General features: G+C 44.4%; 1 protein-coding gene across 3 annotated transcripts in view; it reads right to left on the reverse strand.

The window, feature by feature from the left end:
• The window catches only part of LOC146811194 (uncharacterized), a 172,658-nt gene that overhangs the window by 102,080 nt on the left and 49,836 nt on the right, over nucleotides 1-20,742 (reverse strand). Inside the window, exons 16-17 of one of the 3 annotated variants that reach the window (XM_085618231.1) lie at nucleotides 2,665-2,688; nucleotides 2,554-2,568 (exon numbers count right to left, since the gene is read on the reverse strand). The exons of 1 other annotated variant lie outside the window; for it this stretch is intronic. In XM_085618231.1, the coding sequence (XP_085474357.1) occupies nucleotides 2,560-2,568; nucleotides 2,665-2,688 (33 nt within the window). In that variant the 3' untranslated portion in view covers nucleotides 2,554-2,559. The remainder of the gene's footprint in view (nucleotides 1-2,553; nucleotides 2,569-2,664; nucleotides 2,689-20,742) is intronic. One more of the 3 variants, XM_085618232.1, reaches the window with a different exon arrangement.

The following is a 20,742-nucleotide window of genomic DNA, read 5'->3' on the forward strand; positions in this document are numbered from 1 at the left end:
GATTTGTGTGAAATAATAGAAGTACATACATACCTAAAGAAACTACTCAATGAAACACCAACAATCTCAGCATCAGTCAGTTCTCAATGCCTCCTTCGTCAACCAGCATTTAAATTGTTGTACGTGTGTGTGTCTGTGTGTGTATTCTAACACTCCCATACCAAACCATTTTGATGCTCTTTAGAGAAAATGTAGCTAGTTTTTCTTGCTTTTATTGCACAAAACGCAGTAGTTTTAAAATATTTTTTATCATAAGGGTGATGTCAAACACATACTTTTTTCCCATTATTTCAGGTATACCAAAACTCCTTGAAGTATTGATTGTATCCAACTGCAGGCTTGTCTATGATTTTTTTCCCCTCAACTGTTAGCATACCAGTGATTTTAGACAATTACTGTCTAATCCACACTTCTAAACTTTACTACAGTACTTTTTTAAATTTGAGTCTTCATAAAAGCCCTGAAATTTCCAATTGCTCTTAAGGCCCATTGTTAGCTGTTCCTCCTTGAATGCATTTCCAAAACGTCTTGCTTTACAATTCACAATGCACATCTTAAAACAGCAAAACAACAGCATTCACTGAAACGCCGCCTTCTGAACATCATATTTAAACATTTACATCACGTTTTACTAAAGACAAACCAAACCCTACAATGCTATACTGAAATAACTGCACTCAAATAAGCCCGGGCGTAGTTCTCCGCTTCGCCCACGGAGTGTTCGTAGCGCTGCCTGCGTGCTGCCCGCCGCCCGCCTCCCGCCCGCCCTCCTTTTAAAATCAGGTAAACTATGATAAAAAAATAAAATAAAAATGCCTTACCTGCGCAGCGTCCGGGGGCTCCGTCTTCCTCGTTGACGACAACTTCTTTTCACAAATGCGCATGCGCGGACGCCCGCGCATGCGCATTTCTTGCGAGAAAAGAAGTTGTCAACGAGGAAGAGGGAGCCCCGGGACGCCGTGCTGCAGGTAAGGCATTTTATTTTATTTTTTTATCATAGTTTAACTTATTTTAAAAGGAGGGCGGGCGGGAGGCGGGCGGCGCGTAGTGGGGCTACGCGGAGCACGTGAGTGTGCATAGATTTGGCCACACTACGCGATGCTCCACGTAGCCCCACTACGCCCACTACACCCAGGGTTACACTCAAAAGACTTGTTTCTATTTAAATTGTTTTTTTTTTTAAATATATCACAATTGCTATGTAATCCTGTTTATAATATCCAATTAATTTACAAAATACATAACAATTGACATTTGGGCTATGTCTGCTGCCCAGATCCTCTCTGAAAGGCCTGAACACCTAATGGTTATGTAGTACTCAAAGTTGCTTAAAAGTTAAGAGACATCGGACCTGAATACAAGTAAGGAGGAACACATTTAATGCATGCTTTTATTCATTAATTTTGCTCCACCATATTAAAACAGGTTAGGTTTTCCCACATTTAGTGTTACCCGATGTGGAAGAGCTTGACCTGATTTTTGCAGCATGTAAAACTGACCTGAAAAATATCATGAGAATTTTTCTGTAGTAGCCAAGTCACATTCCCCTTTTTCTCTATGAGGGGAAACATACATGTTGTCCCTTGTTAGAAAAAAAATCCCACCCAATCTACCCACCACCTTCAACCACTTCCCATCCCATGTGTGAGCCCCTGCATACATTTACCACCTGGTCAAAGAAATAACCCATGCAGTTGCGACTTCCATATGATGTTATAACTAAACAAATTGTCCTCAAATCGTTATTACCCATGCCATGGATCTAAACTGATTTTACTACTTTGTAATGGTGCTATGACGTGAATTTACCATGTGCTAAATCCATTCCAGTACCATATTACTCCTAATTAGTTCCACAGACTGATGTTTCATCAACACCTGCTGTTCTCCACACAAATATTCCACAGTGGCACATATATTTTCTGGCTCCACCTTAGAACATCTGTGCACTGAGCCACATGGCTGAAAAGGGCTGTAATCTTTTTTTCCGTGGCAAAGAATTCTTAGAATATAAAACGTATCTATACAAATTCAATGGTACATACACATTGGGTGCAACCAGTTCATTATAATGAAGGTATACAATAGTTGACTTTGTAAATGTGGAAGCAGTGTTTATATTCAAGGTGAATAAAACCACTAGTAACAGCGAAGCTCATTGCAGATGAAAAACAATACTCTATCAACACTATGAACATATCACCTCAATATTAGCATGTGCTTGGGAAATGCATCTAAAGTAAGTGTGGAGTAATCTTCAAGGAGACCACAAAGTTTACACTAAATGTAGATTATTGTGGATTGGGTGAGGGGATTGCTTCTTGCTCTGAATTGTTAAAGTCCAGAACTGTGTCACATCACATCCATGGATCCAGTGACATTAATTCATACAGGCTGTATTGAAATGTGTTTTTCTTCAATCAAGTGGTACTGTGAACAGAGCTCAGCAAAGTGAAAACAATACCCGCTCCAGCTCTGGATTTAAACCAGTGAAAATGGATGCTACCTTAAACAGTGCATTGTAATACACATAGTAAAATAAAGGTTTTTTACCGGCACTCATAAGCTCTGCAGAAGGAAAAGTAAAGGAACAAGTTAGAATCAATGTCACTTCACAGACATAGATAATTTTGGAAATATGGTTAAAAGAAAGGTTTATTTTACCAAGAAGCCTCCACTGTGACCACCCTGCAAATGGAAATATTAAGAGATCAGGGTCATTGATAGAAATCCTTACTTGGTAAATCTATTATAAAACAGACACAATCTTTGTTTTCCTTACACTTCATTTGAAGAATTATTTTCATATGAAGTGTGGCTTTCAAAATGTATTCCCATCAGAGAAGCAGTTCCCAAAGTGGGACACACAGACCTATTCCTTGCAGCATAACATATCATTACACTGTTGCTGCTCTTTCATTAAACATGATACTCTTTGGTCCTCTTCCTTTCTGTATGTACTTTGTGAGAGGTTCACCAAACACCATTAGCACCCTTTCCCCTATCCAGCATCTCAACAGGCCTTAACAAACTTTGAATTCTGACATTTTTCTCTTTCATACTTTAAATCTCACTGATTAAGAGACCAAGAATCTGAAAGTATTCAGTATTAAACATAGAGGAGCAATTGATGTACTCTATTAGACCACACTTTATTATTCTTATTTCTTGGGGCGTTTCATCAAGCAGGGGCTGAGAAAAAGGAAGGTTCCGAAAAGTATGTTTCCCATGTTAATTCCCATTGACTCTTAAGACATGCCTGCAGCTCGACCCACTGGACGGAAAAATGGGTGCATGAGTGTCTGAGTGGATCTGAACTGGGTTTATAAGTGTCTCAGAGGATCTGCAAGTGGATTCATGAGTGTCTGAGCACATTTGTGAGTGGGAGCGTCAGTCTCAGAGTGGGTCTGTAACTAGACTTGCGAGTGTTTGAGTAGGTCTGTCAGAGGATTAATAAATGACTCAGTGGCTCTTTGAATGGGTGTATGAGTTTTGAGTGGGTCTGTGATTGGATCCTCGACTGTTGGCTTAAGGATTTGTGATTAATCATGAAATTGTCGTGAATTAGTCGCAATCACTGATAAACAAATTAGAATTTCCTTAATTTTCACAACAACTACTTAACAGACTTACACCGGATAACTGAAAGCATGATCTGTGAATCAAAATCTACCTTCCTTCCAAACTCGGTGTAATTCTGTTGATGAAAAAACTCTCAGGATTGTTTGTGTGTAGGTAGGTGCACAAAAACTCCTCTGCATGCAACAAAGGCACCCTAGCACCATGGTGGAAAGGTACCAGCATTGGCGCTTGGCAGACAAAACAGCACCAGTACAATGGGTTAGGATAGAATTGCGCTGTATTGGATGAATACTGTGCGTTTCCACCCTTTACCTCTGGTGTGGCGCAGCAAGGTGATTAGCTGCACAGCGCTGCATCACAAACTCTAAAAAATGGCCCTTCTACTGGATAGTCAGTCCACAACTAGAGTGAGGATCTCTTGAGCTCTTGTCCAATGAGTGTGTATTCATGTGCTACAAGAGACCTCACTCATTTGAAAAGGCCACTGGATGATGCAGTACTTGACATCAATCTTGTTTAGATGCACAACATATTATTTTAATTACATTATTTTTATTCTGTTTATAAGTGAAATGATGAACAGAGTCACTTCCACAAAGGGCCAGAATTTTGCGGACAGAGGTGAATCCATTGGTATAACAGACTACATTGCACCTACCATAGCGAGGGTCCTCTGCCCACCAGGTTTAGAGGTGTCCGTCAGCCCAGCAGGCATTTCTTAACATTGTCAAGAACTGCTATGGCAGCAGTCCCTGTTACAGTATTAAAATTATGTTACCCTTCATTAAACTTTTTACATGTTTTAGTTTTTTCAAAAAAGAAATCTCAAAGCAGAATTTTGTCTACCACATGTTGGGAGTTGTCTCCTATGCTATGGGGGTCATTTTGCAGTTGTCACTGCCACTTATTACCAAGCTTTACTTGGTGGTTAGAGACAGTGAAAACTGTCCATTTGATTCTGAATCTGGTGGGCAGTCAAATTGCCAAACTGTAGAAATTTCTCACTCCATTGGGCCGTCAGAAGAGCACATCAGTGAAGCTCCATCTCAATTTTCTTAAGCGATATAGATAAACAGCTGTAAGGTATGCTACCAAATTTTACAAAAATATATATCTATCCCTATATCTATATGAATCTATATCTATATGTCTATATATTATCTCTCTCTCTCTTTGTCTCTCTCTCTCTCTATATATATGTGTGTGTGACATAAATCCTGTCTTTAGTAAAATGTATTTCAATTTCTATTTTATATAATGTATAAAATCAATTTCGATAATTTTATAAAGAAGGAACATACAGTAATTGCACAGGTAGCATATGTGTATAAGTTATGCAATTTTGTTTTGTATTTAATAAGAGAACAAAGAAAATGGAAGTATTTCTTTTCAACCTGTGCCTATGTGCGTGGTACCCATGGCAGTATAAAGTAACTTTGTAATGGTGTCTACGCTTTGTGAGCAAGGTGGTTGTACCATCGAAATGCCATAGGTTTTAGGGACGTTATAGTTAGTTGGATATTTCACTCATACAAAACCAAAGAAATTTGGCAATTATAGGTAGTAGAGCTAACTATAACTCACACCCCCGCAATTCACTGCTGATGACGTCACATACTACATCACTCATGACATGGTCAGTGACATCACTGATGACATCACTGATGCCATCACATATGACATCACTGATGACATAATCCAGTGAATGTGTGTTTCTTTAAAGTTTAAATATGTTTTATATATATATATATATATATATATATATGCTAAGGTGTATTGAAGAATGAGTGGGTGTATAAGTGTCTGAATGGATGATTTAGTAGGTGCATGACTGATTGTATAAGCGTATGTTACTGAATGCATGGGTTAGTGAGTAAAGTGTGTAAATGTCTGTATCAGTCTGTCAGTTGGTGTATAAGCGGCTGCATGGGTTGGTGAATAGCTACATGAGTGTCTATATGGGTAATTGATTGGTTGTCTAAGTATATGTATGGGTGCCTGAGTCTTTGTGTGGGTGGCGGGTGAATCTGTGCATAGATGTGTGAGTGGGTGATCAACTGGGTGTATGGATTCAAGAGTGCATCTGTGATGGACTGTATGAGTAGGTGAGTATGTGTATGGGTGTGTTGGTGAGTAAATGAATGTCTCAGTGGTACATGTGTGAGTAATTACATATGTGAAAGGTAGTATACGTGAGTGTTGGAATATATAAATGACTATAAGTGAGAGTGAGTGAATGTGAGAGTGTCTGTATGGATGTGTGCTTGTATCAGTAATTGTATAAGAGCATAAGTATGTGTTAATATCTGTTTGAGTAAGTGAGGTGGTGTGTGTATAACTGTATAGGTGAGTAAATGGGAGTGTGATTAATTATTTGCATGACTGACTAGGTGTCTGAGTAACTCTATGGGTGATTGGCAGTGTGTGAGTGTCTATATAGGTGTATGAGTGCATATGATAGTCCTGTACTGATGAGTGACTGAAAGTATGAGTGACTGTATGGGTGAGTGAGTAGATTGGTATGTAGACCTAAGAATCAGTGAGTGGGTATGTAGGTATTGGTGTTGGAGTGTCTATGGTTTTGATATTGTAGTCTGTATTTTGGAGTGGGTGTATCAAAGATTTTATTAGGGTTTGAGGAGGTGCATCAGATTATCACATGGATGATGTCATCAGTGATGTCATCAGTGATGTCAATGACCATGTTATAAGTGATTTAATATGTGACATCATCATCAGTGCTTTGCGGGGCGCAAGTTATAGTTACCTCTATTAAGTATAACGGACAAATTTCTCTGGTTTTGTACGAGTAAAATGTCCAACTAACTATAACATCCCTGAAACCTATGGTTTTTTCAGTGAATTTCTAAGGTTTATTAAATGCTAATTTCTAACTATAATGTGCCTGAAACCTATGGTTTTTTCAGTGAGTTTCAAATGTTTTTTAAATGCTAATTTCTAACTATAACATCCCTGAAACCTATGGTTTATTTAGTGAATTTCAAAGGTTATTTAAATGCTAATTTCTAACTATAACCTCCCTGAGACCTATGTTTTTTTTAGTGAAAAAAATTAAATAATATATATATATATATATATATATATATATATATATATATATATATATATATATATATATATATATAGAGAGAGAGAGAGAGAGAGAGAGAGAGAGAGAGAGAGAGAGAGAGAGAGAGAAAGAGAGAGAGAGAGAGATGTATATAAATACACATTTAGAAAATAGGAGAAGGAAAGAAATTAGATCAGAAAAATACTGCCACTTCCAGAGCCATAAAACCAGTGCAAGAGAGCCAATGGCTGAAGTTCTCTGTTTGTAGCCATGATGCCATTCAGTGTGGGGAAATGGGTCGCTGATTTCAGACACTGGCTTTGGTACCAAATGAGTCCCAGCACTTTTCTGATCATAGGCACATCCACTTGAAAATAAGAGCACTTCAGCGACAGGACTGGTGGGCCAGTTGTTCAGTTTTCCAATTTTTCCAATGGTTTCTTTCCTTCTCACCCTTTTATTGTAATTGTCTTTAGAGCACACTATAGCTCCCCAGAGAGCGCTGAAGGCTGCTTGCCTGCCATTTATTTAATCTGCAGTGCACCGCATCCTGCGAAGCCACAGCCTTTAGTCCAGGCGGCCGTCATGGTATGGTATTATCCATAATTACACTGTATTACCATTCGAAGATGGTCAACACATTGGTTCGTGGTGGCCAGGGCTTAAAATGTGGTGAAAAATGAGGTGGAGTTTCGTAAAGGAGAGTGGCCTTGGAAATTATGGGTCTGACTGATCTTCCTTTCACAACTCATTCCTATGCAGTCTGTTAGACACTTGTGCCCTTTTTCTCTTCAAATCTTTAGAAATCCCCATGTGCACATCTTACACCCTATCTCTTTCCTCTTCAACACCATCCTTTCACTCTACTCTGATTGTATACTTCTTCAGTCTCCATCACTTTACCATCCCAGCACACACATACAAATAGCCCCCACTCACCTCTAGGCACTGTATTTGCCCATATTTTGACCTTTGTTTATCTCCTTCACACAAGTTTGCAAAGAATCACAGTTATGCAACAGACATACGTGACTAATAATATTTGCTCTCTGCAGAGAGGCCAAGGATTGGATGTCCATGTATTGTGAGCACCTTTTCACCCATTTACAGCCCCTGTGAGGAACTCTCACTTTCCTCAGCCTCGACTGCAAAACTATCAATCGTAGTCCATTATAAACATACGGATGCAACTCAGCTCAAAGTTTACAATATACAGAGTATTATGCTTCAAAAAACTACAGAAACATAACATAAAAAATAACAAAAACTTGTAGTGAATGGACGATAAAGTAAAATATGTAAAATATTTAAAAAACGGGAAATAAGTTGCTGACTTCGATTACAATACCATGTTTTAAATTAATTGCCCAGAAATCGATCAGTGTTTTTGTCTGTAAAGTTAAGGGCATACCTAAAGGCCCCAGTGAGGACCCATTTCTATGTTAGCGTTTAACCACTACCAGGTCTGAGACTCAGAGTTACTCTGCCCTCTTAAAGCTCTGGTGGCAGCCATGAAGGAACTTCAAAACTATCAAACACCATGCACAAAACCATTGTAAGATGCCTACCTGCAGATAGGTTTATTTGTATTTATTGAAAGCTCATGTTTGTCCTATGTTTATTCTTTCAATTTATCTTGCATAAGTGTTGGAGTCTGTCTGGAAACTTTCTGTAGCTATATAAGGGTGGGAATGCACAAATGAGTCAATGGATGGATGAATGCATGAGCGCTAAGTTGGGCAACAGAGTGCTAGCATGATGAGTTTTTGAAAGCCTAGACTCATTATTTCTTAGGAGGCAATAATTTAAAAGACAGGCGTACTAGCATCCACAATCCTTTTATTTTGTTTTTGAATTTTAGATTTCTTTGTGTTTTCCTCTTCTCTCAACGCCACCCCTATTTTAACAACCCCCCTTCGCAAACACTTCTTCCTACGTTCCTCCTCTTCTCAGCTCCCTCGCCCCTACCTCTCCCCTCTTTCACTGTGTACTCTGTGTCTCGACTTCCTTCCCCTGCCCATGCCCAGCCTCTTTCATCTTCCCCTCCCACACCGCCTCCCCTCTGCCCATCCATCCATTACCAGCAGCTGGTCCAAGAGAAGCTACTGTCTCCGGAGCTTGGCCTGGAGGGATGCTGCTGTGCCCAGACCTCCCAGAACAGCTACTGCACACCCTCACCAGCGACTGACCTTCCCTCCCCCCACCCGCCTCCCACCGGGGTACCCGGGGGAAAGTCTTCATCCACCGCCTTTGTGCGCTGCGCGGACGTCGCTCCATTTCTTATCTCTCCTGCAGCTAGCTACCTGATGACTCCAGGGGCTGGAGGCATCTTCAGCGCCACCCCCTCCCCCACTGGCACCATCCATCATCTTAGCTAGAAAGAGCCGAGAAAACACAGCCCTGGGGCACTTTCCACAACTTCCAGGTCAGAAACTGATCCTGTGGCAGACAACCACTAACTTTTAAACCATTTATATAGCGCCAACAGAACGATATCTCAAGGCTGAGAGCTGACGTTAGCATTAAAGCACTTTGGTGCTTCGTGGGCCACCACAGAATGGCAAGTTGGCCGGATTCCAATCTGCGGTTGTATCAGCACCTCCGCAGCAGGCGCAATAACCCAGCTGGCATCCATGAACGATCTCTCCTTTGGTTAAGTCATTACTGAAATTAGTTTCATATCACATCTATAGGCAACAAATATCCACATGTTTCTGCTTTTCTTCCTATAAAGCCCTTGTCTTTACTACTTTACATAAAAAGCACTCTCCTACCTAGTGCTCAACTCCACCAAGATCCTCTACTTCCCAGCTAGATCAGCCTCCTATGCACTTGACTGACATCTTGACAACATCCAGGAACCTTGGAGTACAATTTAACGTCAAATAGAGACTGGCATCATTCTCTACAAGAACCTTAACAGAGTCATACCTTCACTGCTCAATAACGAGAACATTTTCCAATATCTCCTTTTTTATGCTAATTTGCTACTGATAAATATAGTGGTCTCCAGTAGGCTGGACCACCACAATTCCCAACTGGTGGAATTTTCACATATTCATTTTTTTCTCCCTAATCAAATTATACATTATTTCAACATGAATCTTCAACGTCTGCCAAGACACACACAATCCTCATCACACCAACATCAAGTAAGTGGACAGATGGCAGACAAATCACTTGCATGGTACAGTAAAAAGAATCCAGCCTGGTGTCTCAAGCCATGAACAGTACATCTCCATCCTACCCCTCACAATCTATGAGGCAATGCCTTCCATTACACTCAGCCAACCTTTACCTGCTTACTCAAATCCCCCTTTGCTCCTCCTAAATTCATATATTTCAAGCTCTCTGCCACTTCATTGAAACATTTATTCTAGCTTCAATCCATCACCTCCCTCACTTAGTTGAAAAACTCAAATCATGTCCACCTGGTTCAAGAATGATAATGCCAGAATAATCTCTCTCCTCTTCCCACAAATACTGCATTGCATAAATATATACCTAATGACAATCTTAGTCAACACGTCTACCAACACCTCCCACACATAAAGTTCTTTAGGGGTCCATTAAAGGATATGAGAATACTACAATGCTCATTGGTTAGCCAGAATGCCCTTATTACGTTGTTTGTCTTGTAGAGCATGTATCTGGAGGTCACCCACCTGGCTTCTATCACCACAATTTCTTTGAGTTACCGAGCAATGCTGTGTTCTGGTCTTTGGCACTGCATTTCCAACTATGCACACAACTTCTGTTAGGACAGGTATCTACTCCAGTCAACTAATGGACAAAATAAAATAAATACTCCTGCTTTCTACCACAGCAAATGTATGCGTTTCCACAATGGAACGCAGCCTGTGGAGGACACTTCTGCAGGCGCATCACCAAGAAACAGTGAAAACCCTGTAAGCAACAAACTTGCAAATGCAGAAATTCCATTGTACGCTAGTTTTTCTGTTTTCATAAGTGCACCTCAGATGCCCCTCACTCCACCTGGCCAGGTGGCTGGGCTGATATTTATTCTACTCAATAATATCCAACAATGCTGGGTTGATATGTATCAGGTCTGACATATCCCTCTCAATTACGCGTTTGTCCCCTTACCAGATACTAATGTGCGGATGTTTATTCTTACAGAACCAAAATCCACATGTCGATCAGTAAGCCTGCCGAAGTTTATTGTACAAAAACCAGAGTAGTGCCGTTAGCTGTGAAAACTCCTAAATGCAATGTGTACCGGAATAGAAATTACTGTACAATACCTCAACTGCAATACGCAACAAGTTTTTCTCTGCACACTTGCCCCTGATACACATGCAGTCTCTCTACATGCCCCCCAGACACACATGCAGTCTCTCGACATGCCCACAGACACACATGCAGTCTCTCAACATGCCCTCCAGACACACATGCAGTTTTTACACATGCCCCCTGACACACATGCAGTCTTTACACATGCCCCCGACACAAATGCAGTCTTCACGCATGCCCCCTGACACATGCAATCTTCACACATGCCCCCTGATACACCTGCAGTCTTCACACATGCCCCCCTGACACACATGCAGTCTTCACTCATGCCCCCTAACACATATGCAGTCTTCACACATGCACCCTCTTGCTTTGAGCATGCTGAGCATTTCAGATCTCACACTCCATACTGTCAGCAGAGTAACACACAATGAGAGCAAACCCTGCAGAATGCGAAGAAGGCCCACTTAGTCTCCCATATCGCACAGATAATCATTGGCCTTGGCTGAATGAGGGCCACTGAAGGATCTGGAGGCTCCTGGAAGCTGTGCCCTTTGTACACTCCAGTCTCTTACACACATTTACACATGCTCCTCACAACTGCTGTTTCTGCAGATGTCCCACACACTTTCCCACATTATCTCCATACATACCCTAAGCACCACTACCTACACTGCCTCTACTCGTGCTTCTCTCTGTATACCCTTGTCACACACCCTCGTACTGCCTCTACCTGCCCCTAACTCCTTAAACACACTGCCTCTATACCTCCCTCATACTGCATGCACCTGCCCCTCACACACCTGTTCACACTGCCTCTACACCTCCCTCACACTGCATGCACCTGCCCCTCACACACCTGTTCACACTGCCTCTACACCTCCCTCACACTGCATGCACCTGCCCCTTGCACACCTGCTCACACTGCCTCTACACCTCCCTCACACTACATGCACCTGCCCCTCGCACACCTGCTCACACTGCCTCCACATCTCCCTCACACTGCATGTACCTGCCCTCGCACACCAGCTCACACTGCCTTTACATCTCCCTCACACTGCATGCAACTGCCCTCACACACCTGCCACAAACAGCCTTTATGTTTCCCTCACACTGCATGCACCTGCCCCTCGCACACCTGCCACAAACTGCCTCTACGTTTCCCTCACACTGCATGCACCTGCCCCTCGCACACTGCCTCTACACCTGCTCACACTCCATGCACCGGCCCCTAGCACTCACACTGCCGCTACACGTCCCTCATACTCCTCACTCTGTACGCACCTTCAACTCACACTCGTACTCATAATACCTCTACACGTCCCTCATGCCCCTGCACATTCTGCCATGGCAAGCACCAGAAGCTTGCAAGCTCGGGTGACATTACCCCTCAGACTCTGGGTTATGGTAAAGCCTGTTCACATCAATCTGTACAGATAGAAGGGCGCAAACATGAAGTCATCTCCAGACAGAGGGGCACTTCTGAGAAGAAGAAGGGAGCACTGCTGCGAGCAGTCACGGTAGCCTCTGCTGCCCACCCACAGCTGTGTGCCCCACACTGCCCGCTGCCCCGCAGCCAACCCTGCCCCAGGATTTACCTGCACACTGTGATCAGGTTCTTCCACTCCACTGTCACATTCCTGCTGATGCTCTTTTTGCAGAAGAAGCTGAGGCTTAGGGAAGCCATCTCGGACCGCAGCCTTTGTTTCTGGCGCTGGTGCGCTACCTCCTCCCTGGCTGGTGGAAGGGCGTGATACCTCAGCGCTGAGAGGCAATGGCTAGCACGAGGCGGGGGCTGGAGTGGTTCACTGGTGTTTGGAGGAGCCCCTGCCGAGCACTGCTTTGTGCGGGCTCCCACCCGCAGGGCAACACAGACAGGTTCTTCTCTGATGCTCCCTCTACACACCAGCTAATCCCCGGGACTTGTCAGGTGTCCCTCCTCAGCACTCAAGTGCTTTTTTCACTGTTATTACATCCAAGCATCAGGGTTGAAACACAGTTTTGAGTGAGCTACCTTTCAACAGCATTAGTGATGCACTAACCGCTCAACACATTCAGGTGCCGATTACGATCCGGTAAAAACCGCGTACGAACCGTCGGTCGGAGCGAATTCCCCGTCCGACTCGTACCCGGTCGTAAAACTTTACAAACATGGAATTACGATTCGCACGGAAACACCATTTCCGTACGAATCGTAAAAAACACCGACTGACGAAAATATACATACGAATGTGATCCGGGAATGCTGCGACGTGACGTCGGGACGCTTTCAGGCAGCGTTTCACGAACCAGGAATTACGATTCGAACCGACAGCAGTCCGGACGGCAATATTTTCACGGCACCCAAAAAGTGCCGCAAAAGCGAAGTACGGCGCAAATCGACCAGAGTAGGTGGCCCGGTACGCACCGTACCCCCCCCAGCCCCCGTAGGTATGCGCCGACCCCCCCCCAGCCCCCGTAGGTACGCGCCGACCCCCCCCCAGCCCCCGTAGGTACGCGCCGACCCCCCCCCCAGCCCCCGTAGGTACGCGCCGACCCCCCCTGTGTGCACACCCGTGTACGGTGCGTACCCCCCGTGTACGTTCGAGTCGTACCCCCCCGTGTACGTTCGAGTCGAACCCCCACCCATGTATGTACGGTGCGTACCCCCAGCGCTACGCGCTGGGGGTACGCACCGTACATACACGGGTGGGGGTACGACTCGAACGTACACGGGGGGGTTCGACTCGAACGTACACGGGGGGGTACGACTCGAACGTACACGGGGGGTACGCACCGTACATACACGGGTGGGGGTACGACTCGAACTTACACGGGGGGGTTCGACTCGAACGTACACGGGGGGGTACGACTCGAACGTACACGGGGGGGTACGACTCGAACTTACACGGGGGGGTTCGACTCGAACGTACACGGGGGGGTACGACTCGAACGTACACGGGGGGGTACGCACCGTACATACACGGGTGGGGGTACGACTCGAACGTACACGGGGGGGTTCGACTCGAACGTACACGGGGGGGTACGACTCGAACGTACACGGGGGGTACGCACCGTACACGGGTGTGCACACAGGGGGGGTCGGCGCGTACCTACGGGGGCTGGGGGGGGGGGTCGGCGCGTACCTACGGGGGCTGGGGGGGGTACGGCACGTACCGGGCACCTGTTTGGACGTCTCCATGGTTGTTATGGGAGTTCGGTGCGGACGGTCTTTTCACCATACGGTTGTACATTCGGACGCCCGGGATGGATCGTGATTCCCCGGTCGGACTTCACCTTTCACGTTTGTACGGTGAATCGTACAAGGACGTGTCGGACACATTTTCCGACCCAAGGACGTGTGGGGAAATATTCCCAGTGCGGTTCGTATGGACTTTTTACCATGCGAATCGTGATTACCAGTTCGTACGGCACTTGTACGATTCGTACGGTAAAAAGACCCGATACGAGTCGTACGGGGACATTTTTTACCGGATCGTGATCGGCACCTCAATGTCTACCACAAGCAGCCCAGGATCCTACTGCGGACAGGTCATCTTCGCTATACTGATCAGTTGGCAGTTATTGAGTACTGTGCTTGCTCTGCAAGGGTCCAAATACTGAGGTTGCTTTTTCATTCTGGGATTGCCCCCGGGACATGGCCCGCCTGGGGGCCTCATTAAAATGAAGCACGGGAGTCTGCACTTCATTTAAAAAAAATGTTTAGTGGGATTCGCAACCCCCAACGTCAATTCCGCCGAAACTATTTAAAAAATCTATATTTTTGGCCCTAGGGGTCCTTGTGGGACCCACTGAGCAGTCCTCGGGGGTCAGGGTGTTTCTACCCTGCTTCCTTTTCTTCTTTTTTAACTTCTTTTTCACTGTGTTCTTGTAACTCAGGTCTACTTCCTGGTTTGGAGTGTTAGCAGCCAATCAGAGAGAAGCTTGTGCCTGGGAGGGTTCGTGAACCCTCCACGGTGCTCAGATATATAAATGTTTTCTTTCTTTAATTTTTCAGCAACTACTCAACGGATCTACACCATTTAACAAAAAGGGCTCTTTCTGAACGAAGGACTAACTTTTCGCCAAATTTGGTGTAATTCTGTTTAGCAGTTTGGGCTCTAGCTTTGTCTAAAGTATCCTATGGAAATTTACATGGGGAAAACGTGTTTTGGGACCTCCTTTTTTCTCGGCCCCCACTTGAAGAATCACCCCAAAACGTTCAAGACAGGAGCTGACCGGAACGCTACACTAGTTTTGAAAAATTCGCAAAGCTTCGTGAAACGACGCAAAAGTTATTTGGGAAAAAAAAACGCTTTTTGAATAGCAACAAGGTCCTAATTAAAACTACCTACTGGTGACTGCCAGTAGGTACTATATATAAATATATATATATATTCACTTAAAATACCATAGGTTTCACACATGTTATAGTTAGCTGGACATTTCCCTCATAAAAAAACTATGAAATTCCCCCGTTATAGTTAGTGCAGGCAACTATAACTCACGCGACCGCAATCCTCTGCTGATGACGTCAGATATTACATCACTGTATTTAGACACCTATTTACCCATGTCTTCTTCCATTAATCTTTAGCTATACATATATTACAAATATTTATTTTTCAGAAAGACACATATGTAATCAGTGATGTAATATCTGACGTCATCAGCAGAGGATTGCGGTCGCGTGAGTTATAGTTGCCTGCACTAACTATAACGGGGGAATTTCATTGTTTTTTTACGAGGGAAATGTCCAGCTAACTATAACATGTGTGAAACCTATGGTTTTTTAAGTGAATTTGCAAGGTTTTTTAAATGCTAATTCCTAACTATAACGTGTGTGAAACCTATGGTTTTTTAAGTGAATTTGTACGGTTTTTTAAGTGCTAAGTTATGTATTTATTATTATTATTTTTTTTTCAGGTTTTTCACCGTGTGCGCTTCGCGCACTGTGCGTGCGCTGTGGGCGCTCGGTGCGCTTCGCGCACCGAGCACCCACAATGCGTTGTGCGTGCCGTGCGCGCACGGTGCGTGTACCCCGCGCTTTTTGTCAAAAAAATAAATGTTTTTTTCACCCTTGGGGGTCCTTCAGTGACCCCCTGACACAGGCTAGGGGGTCAGGAACTGTCCACCCTGCCCCCTTTTCACGTTCTCCACCTTTGTTTTTCACTGCCTCAGACTGCGAGAGACAAAATGGCGGCCGACACTTCCTGATTTCGACCAATTCGAATGTTTACTGACATCTAACAACCAATCAGAATTGCGCTCGCGCCCGTCACTGTGCGCGCACCGTGCGCGCGCGGTGCGCGCCTTTAGATATATATGTACTTTTAACTGAAATTTTCTCAGGAACTACTGAACAGATTGACTCCAGATATTCAAAAGGCACATCCCTGACCTGAGGACTACCTCTCTGCCAAATTTCAAGTAATTCTGTTCAGCCGTTCGGGCTGTACCTTGGACTAAAGGTCCCTACGGAAAAATGCATGGGGAAAACGCGTTTTGGGACCCCCCTTTTTTCTCAGCCCCCGCTTGACTAATCACCCCGACACTTTCAGGGTAGGAGCGGAGCGGAGCGCCCAACCTATTTTGACAAATTTGCGAGGATTCGTCAACCGGCGCCAAAGTTATTCAAAATAGAATTTTCACATTTCCTTTGGAAACACGGTCCTAACTATAACTATCTACTGGCGACCGCCTAGTAGATAATATATATATATATATATATATATATATATATATATATATATATATATATAGTACTATAGTATTTATATGTATTACCTACTGGGGGACTGGGGGTCATCCGTACGTAGTTATAGTTAGGACATAGAGCCTGATTATAAGTTTGGCTGTCTTACCACCATACTGCCACCGCTGCAGTCTCCTGCCCGCCGTATCAGGATGTTCTTGCTGGGCCAGCAGCTGTGTTTTTGATGGCAGGGAATATTTTTTCATATGTGTTGATGTATTTGGGTATATTTTGGTTGCACAAGTGTTAAATGTACACAAATGCATGACATATGAAAAAATACCTACTACCACTACTTTCCTATTGCTGTGGTCCGGATCATATGTGCCCAGTCCAGTCAATGGATACATACTGAAAAACTGACTTACCTGGACTTCGGCACCAACAGGGTCATTTTCTTTGGGGTGAAGATGCTGCTGTGAAAGGGAGCCCTGGAGGAAGGGAGCCGTGTGGGAGACTAAAGAGAAGAAAATGAAATGGGTGAGTATGCACCCCAATTCCTTCGATTCTGCCAACTCAAAGCAGGCAGTCTTCCTGCCATGGTCGGCTCGACAGAAAACCAACTCGTAATTCCGATGGTGGTGAGCTTGTCAAAACCACCCTCTAACAGCTGCTTTCACCCTACCGCTGGCAAGGCAGACGATGAATGGCTGGTGGTGGCAGCAGTGCTCTGGCAGTCCTTCGTTCTACAAACCGCCAACATCTTAATATGGGGGCAGACCGCCAACTAGGTAGCGGGGTTTCCGGGTTCAATGGCAGTTCCCTTACAGTCAAACTCAAAATGAGACCCTTAGTTTCCATAAGAAAAGCGCTTTTTGACTTGCCTATATATTTAGTGCCATTTGATGAATATTCACGATTTGTTTTTAAAATCCACCAGTGATTCTCATTGGGTATGGTAAGTTTGGGGGTGATCTGTCAAGCGGAGGCTGAGAGAAAGTAGGGGTCACAAAAGTGCACTTCACATGTTAATTCCAATAGGTATTTTGACCACGACTACAACCCAAACCACTGAACGGAATTACACCAACTTTGGCAGAAAGGTATCTCTTGGTCAATAAGGGGCCTTTTTGTTTTTTTGTGTAAATCCGTTCAGTAGATTAATTGAAAGGAAACCAAATTTGTATCTCTAGGGAAGCGACCGCTCAGCGAATCCCCCTATCTCGTGCAGAGATCTGATTGGGTGCCACCACTTCCATCAGAAAGTGCTGGCAGCCATCTTAGGACTCGTAATTAGCCAAGTCTCAAGCAAAGAGCTTACAAAAAGAGAAGGGGCTGGGTAGGAATACCCATATACCCTAGGTCTGATGCGGGGGCCCGTCAGGAATAAATAACTTCATTTCTTTACATTTTTGCAGTGAAACTTGTAATAGATTCATGAATTAACAGGATAGCGCTCCGGGCAGGCCAGTTCCTGGTAGTTAGTGGCAATGCAAAATTAGAAGGAGGGGGCAAATGGGGGCCTCCTCCTAAGGCTCCTTTGTGCCCCAGAGGCCACCATCTCCGCTGTTTTTTTTATAACAAGTACACTGGCTAGATGCGGCCCATGTGGGTGGCTACTGTACGTGTATGCACCCCTTTTATTCTTCCATGTAGGCTGTTTGCTGTGCATATGAATATACTCCTTTCTCTCCCGTGAATGGCATCATTTTTTTGTTATTTGTTTCTTGGAGTCCTTAGTAAAAAATTGGTGATGGCACCACAGACATCCATACTTTGTTCATGCCCAGGAAACATTTCTTACTTCCAACTTCATTCAGACTGTCTAAGAATGCAGAGCCTGCTCATCTCCCATAAGACACTGACAGCTGAGGCTCCAGTCTGCAGTGTCCAGTGTCTAACTTCACCCCTCCCCCACCAAACTGTGCAAGTTAAGAGGGTTCATGGGGCTCATAATAATGGTGCATTTGAGATAGTGAAACTCATTTACATTCAGCGCACATTACAGACTGAATGGTCTTTGGTGCCTTAGCAAAACGTTTTAGTATGACAAAACAGGTCACGTTCTATCACTTCAGAAGAGCAGAGATTATAGGATACTGGAGATAATAAATGGTGGGTAGCCGCAGCGCTTGCAAGATGTTTTATGGCCTTGAGGCACTGAACACAGAAGGTTTTATTGTCATCAATTTCAAATCTAGTCAGTTCATTGGCTTCCGAAGCTTACTTGGCTTTTTGGGATTAGTCCTGAAACTGTAGATTGGACATGGGTTTGGGCACCCAATCCGCAACCCAATGACATGCCTCCTGATCTAAGAAGGCTTCAGAAAAGTAGCCACTGCAAATGGCACGGGTGTTTGTGCTAATACAATGTATTCATCTGATTCTGTAAATGTTCTGCTTTGAGCTATTTTTAGCAAAAGGGCCTTTGTGTTGATGTCTTGTTTACCAAGTGAAAGATCGGAACATACACATAGTTTCAGATTTTTGAGGTAGGATTAAAAGGAGACTCTCTGGGGAATTGAAGGCTGTAACTCCACTACAGGTCAGGCGGGAGACGAGGATGGGCATACGCAGACTGCCCCTCCTAATGAGATTCAGGATGGCTGCCTTCATGACTGCAAATGGAATTGTCAGCGACAGGTAGGACACGCACTGCAGTGGGAGGGTTCCATCCAGCGGCTAAATTGTAAGAAACAATAGAAGTACAGACGTACTTTCACACAGGATGCTGTACAAACACACACCTACATGCCGTCGAAGCAAATTCACAATTATTTTCCTGCCATTAAAATTGCCCATACCTGCAAAAACAGGAGGACTGTGGCAGCTACTTTTCCTGATAAGGAAAGGGAAATTTCACTACATTTACATTTCAAATGTCTTCCAGGCTGCGCTTCAGAACCAGCATTTGTGTAGTGATGCCCCTCACAGTAGGGCAGTCTCCAGACTGGATTGCTCACAATAGAGGCACAAAGAGGTGTGGTGGCTCTGCACTGAAGTGTAATTAAGGTAGACAAAGGCTTGGGGGCGTGGCCGGCCGAGCAGCAAGATGGACGCTCTTTGAGAGTCTCTGCTGGCCGCAAAATAATTCTTCACAATCCTAATAAACTGGGAGCCTAAAACTGCCCTGGATGTAAAGCTTACATCAGCAACAAAGGCCGGAACCGGCTGCGGCACGTATAATTGAGGAGCAACTGCACAATTGTCTGTAATCAGAGCGCAACCCCCGACCGGCCTACGTAGTCAGAAGAAATAGGCAGATGCGTTGCCGCTATGACGCCAAGGCGGGGCATGAATATCCTGTTGTAAAGATGACTGGGTGGGCGCAGGCGAGTGCCCACCCGTGACAGCTGCAACTGTTATTGAAATAAGGCCGCTTAACAACTAACTGGCCCTGCCGGAGCCCAGGGATGGCGTGTGGCCTACCTGAGAACGAGCAGTGACTGCTGCGGAGAGACCCAGAGATAGAGGCCTAATATCGCCAAATGCCGATGAGGACTAGGCACCTACCTGTGTGCGTTTAATAGGCTGCAGACTGCATCGGAAGTCCGGTAAGGAACGGCTGAGAGTGCCAAAGAGGTACTGGGACCGTTTTCCACCAGACTGTGCGCGTTAACCGCGGCCGCCGCATTTGACTGCTGTTGCTCTGCATGTTCATAAAAAATAACAAGGGCCCCCTGTCCAATAAATGTACAATTCCTAGGGCAGGGTACTATGCAAGTAAAGTATATATCCCTAGGCAATATGGTCAAGAAGTATGTAATCTATCGATATATATGCGCCCCTCTGGTGCAATTTTATTTCCAAGAAACAGAGTGCAACAATGTAAAACCCAAATAACACTTACTAAACTTAAAAACATTCATTTAATGACATATTAAAAAACATTTCATAATACACTTTAAAATGAAAATATAGAATATTAAAACATATTATTACTCTTTTTCATCAATAAACACAATTACATAAGTGAACATTTCTTGGTGGCAGACAAAGGCTGCTCCCAATGTCGGCGAGCCCTGCTGTGGTCCCCCGCCGGGCAGGAACGTTGAGTCTGCAGAGTGAGCCTCTGAAGGGAGAGTGGAGACTGCTGCTGAAATTTGGCCGCTAAACAACTGACCGACCCTGGCAGAGCCCTGGGGAGGCACGTGGCCTGTCC

Source organism: Triturus cristatus, chromosome 7, assembly GCF_964204655.1.
Source record: "Triturus cristatus chromosome 7, aTriCri1.1, whole genome shotgun sequence".
In the NCBI taxonomy this organism is placed as follows: Eukaryota; Metazoa; Chordata; class Amphibia; order Caudata; family Salamandridae; genus Triturus; species Triturus cristatus.